Source organism: Alternaria postmessia, assembly GCF_024291825.1.
Source record: "Alternaria postmessia strain BMP 2775 chromosome Unknown scaffold_43, whole genome shotgun sequence".
Taxonomy (NCBI): Eukaryota; Fungi; Ascomycota; class Dothideomycetes; order Pleosporales; family Pleosporaceae; genus Alternaria; species Alternaria postmessia.
This window is the reverse complement of record NW_026260116.1, coordinates 222,109-224,743: the sequence shown is the minus strand read 5'-3', so window position 1 is coordinate 224,743 and position 2,635 is coordinate 222,109. Positions and strand designations below refer to the sequence as shown.

Below are 2,635 nucleotides of genomic sequence, written 5' to 3'. Positions count from 1 at the left end.
ATCAGGGACTGACGTGATGTCAGCTGACCGTTTACCCTTCCTGCACGGGGGCTGCCCAACTCTACTGAGGAGGGCCAAGGTAGTGTATCGCGTTACCGTCGTTGTCATCGTTGCGACTATTCTAGTACGCGAGCACACGTATTCATGTTGAAACATGGTATGAGTATTAGACATTAGCAGTAAAAGAACATAGTTCTTCTTCGACAAGTCGGTCTACACATGATGTGCCCATGTCGAACAACAGCAACGGCGTCTTTCGCCATGCTTGAAAAATATATCTATGTGTATACCCAGAAATGACAACCGCCCGTAATCATGGTATCTCGAACCCAAAAGACGAAAAAAACGCCAATCTCAAGATGCAAACTATCGAACACCCCCTTCTAGATCCCGTACCTAACCCATCACCCTTATCACAGATCTAACCCAACCATCGCCCAACCCAACCGCTCGAGTCGTTTCAAACAAGCAGCCCTAATCCGGATTGATCTCCTACTTCTCCCTCAGCACCCCTCTACTGCGACTCGGACTCAACAAATTCGCCCTGGACGCCCCATTCGTAACCGGCCTATCTGAATCCGCCTCAGCAGTAGCAGCAACCGACCCAACACTAGAAGCCCACGCTCCCCCCTCCTCTTCGTTCTCCGTCGCCCTACGCTGCTGCTCCAGCTGCTGCTGTTGCTGAACCTTGCTCAGCGTACTCTTCAACGCCTGATACAAGTGCTGATTATCGCTCGAATCCAAATCGACCCAAAAGGAATAAATAGGCAGACACTGATGATTTCTACTCTTGAAGCGCTTGAGAATATACTGGCGCGCCGATAATTCCGGATCAGACTCGTTCCGGACGTAGTCAGGAAAGAGTTTCTCCAGGGGCGCATATGCCATTTTGCTGACGAAGCGTGCGAAGTTGTTGAGAATGAGGATGATGGAGGAGTGTGCGAAACCGGGTTGATTGACCCAGGTCTCAAAGGCTTCGAATTCGTGGACGAGGATGGATTGGTTGGGCAGCTGGGGGCTGGGTTTGTTGTAGAGGGATACGTCGACGGTGTAAATAACCGCAGTTGCTTCGTCGAGTTGGTGGTACCAGCGCTCGCGGAAGTGCTGGGGCACGTAGCCGCGGATGTTGAAGAGGTGCACGTCTAGTTCGTCCCAGTTGAAGCGTGCTTCGTTTATGCCGCGCATGGATTGGTTGAGGCGGATGATGTCGGCTTCGCTGGGGACGTAGTCTGCGTCGGCGATGCGCGGTGCTTCTTGCGCAAAGTAGGGTGCGTATTGTGGGAAGTCGATTTCAAAGTTTCGGACGTAGAGTTTGGAGAATTCGGGGCAGGACCAGATTGTTGTGATGGCTTTGACTGCGTCGGGGGTTATGCCTTCTTTTGCTGTGTCTAGCTCGTGGAGTAGGATGGCGAAGTCGTGGTTTAGTTCTTTGGAGAGCGTGACGCCGGTGTCTTTGAGTAGGTTTGTGATTGATTGGATGAGTGAGTGTATGACTTGGTAGATTGCGGAGCGGTATTTCAACCGCTCTTCAGTCGAGTGATAGCCTTCGGTGAATAGCACTTTGAGCTGGTGCATGATGAGTTCCTTGCCGCTTTGTGTATTGCCTACGAGAACCAACTTGGTCTCATGGCGAAGGTTGGTAGCTTCTCTCTGCAAAGCGCGATCTATTGCCTCGGAACGAGTGGCTGCTGCCATTTCCTCATTCTCCTCATCCGTAGGCGAGACGGCCCCGTTGAACTCGTTTCGCGCGAGCTTCATGTGGAACAAGAGTCTCAGCCATTGAATAAATCGTGATAGTTGTGCAAGACCAGTGATACAAGCACCATTCAAGCCTGAGGATTGGGAAAGAGTCCTAAGGTTTGCCGCATCTTCCTTTCTGATCTGGCGGCTTTTGTGGAGCAGAATCTTCCGCTGTGCTTGCGCGGTGCTGGGTGGTATTAGAATCCTGGAACGGCATATAAAAAGCAAATTAGTGGCTCACCAATGACATGCCGCAAGCAACAGGTTCACGGCATCGTTCTGTCTTCGCGCCACCTGTTGCAGTCGTTCCATCGATCTGATAGCGACGCGGTATTTTAACTTTGCGGCGAAATCGACGGGACCATGATCTCGGTAACCAAGACAAACATTCAAGGCATCTACATGGCGCACGAGGATCCCACAAGAGTGCGTCAGTACGTCCAAATCCGATAGAAGTTGTGGATGCAGATCGTTGACAGCATAGTTGAGCCAGTCTTGTATATTGCCGAGACTAGACTTCAGCGCTGTTAGTTGCGCGATGAGGTTGATGGACGAGCCATTGCCATCTTTCCAACGGTTGTGGATCTGTCGCAAGCCATCAATGTCTTGTCGCAGCCGGTCCCGAATGGTGCCGATGGCGCTGATCAGCGCAAACACCCTTTTCTCATCGTCCGCCATCGCGCAGTAGCGTCGCGTCGCAAAATGATTATCGAAGATCGCTCGGGCAGCGTTGGATTGACAAAGTCAAGAAGTCGTCGAAATCAACGGCCAACGCGCGCGACACCCCGCGCATTTAGCCAGAAACGGCCAGGATTAAGGTTGGCACTTGCGGATGATTGTCACAGGTGGGAACGCGAGGATTATCAGCACCAGGTCCGCGGGTGTTGAGGGGTTA

General features: G+C 51.9%; 1 protein-coding gene across 1 annotated transcript; it reads right to left on the bottom strand.

The window, feature by feature from the left end:
- Positions 1-492: 492 nt before the first annotated feature.
- J4E82_006963 (uncharacterized protein) lies at positions 493-2,418 on the bottom strand (the record flags this gene model as incomplete). Its single annotated transcript, XM_051733212.1, has 2 exons — positions 493-1,927; positions 1,982-2,418. 2 exons carry the CDS (start codon positions 2,416-2,418, stop codon positions 493-495), a joined length of 1,872 nt encoding a protein of 623 aa, XP_051587096.1.
- Between the last annotated feature and the right edge of the window lie 217 nt (positions 2,419-2,635).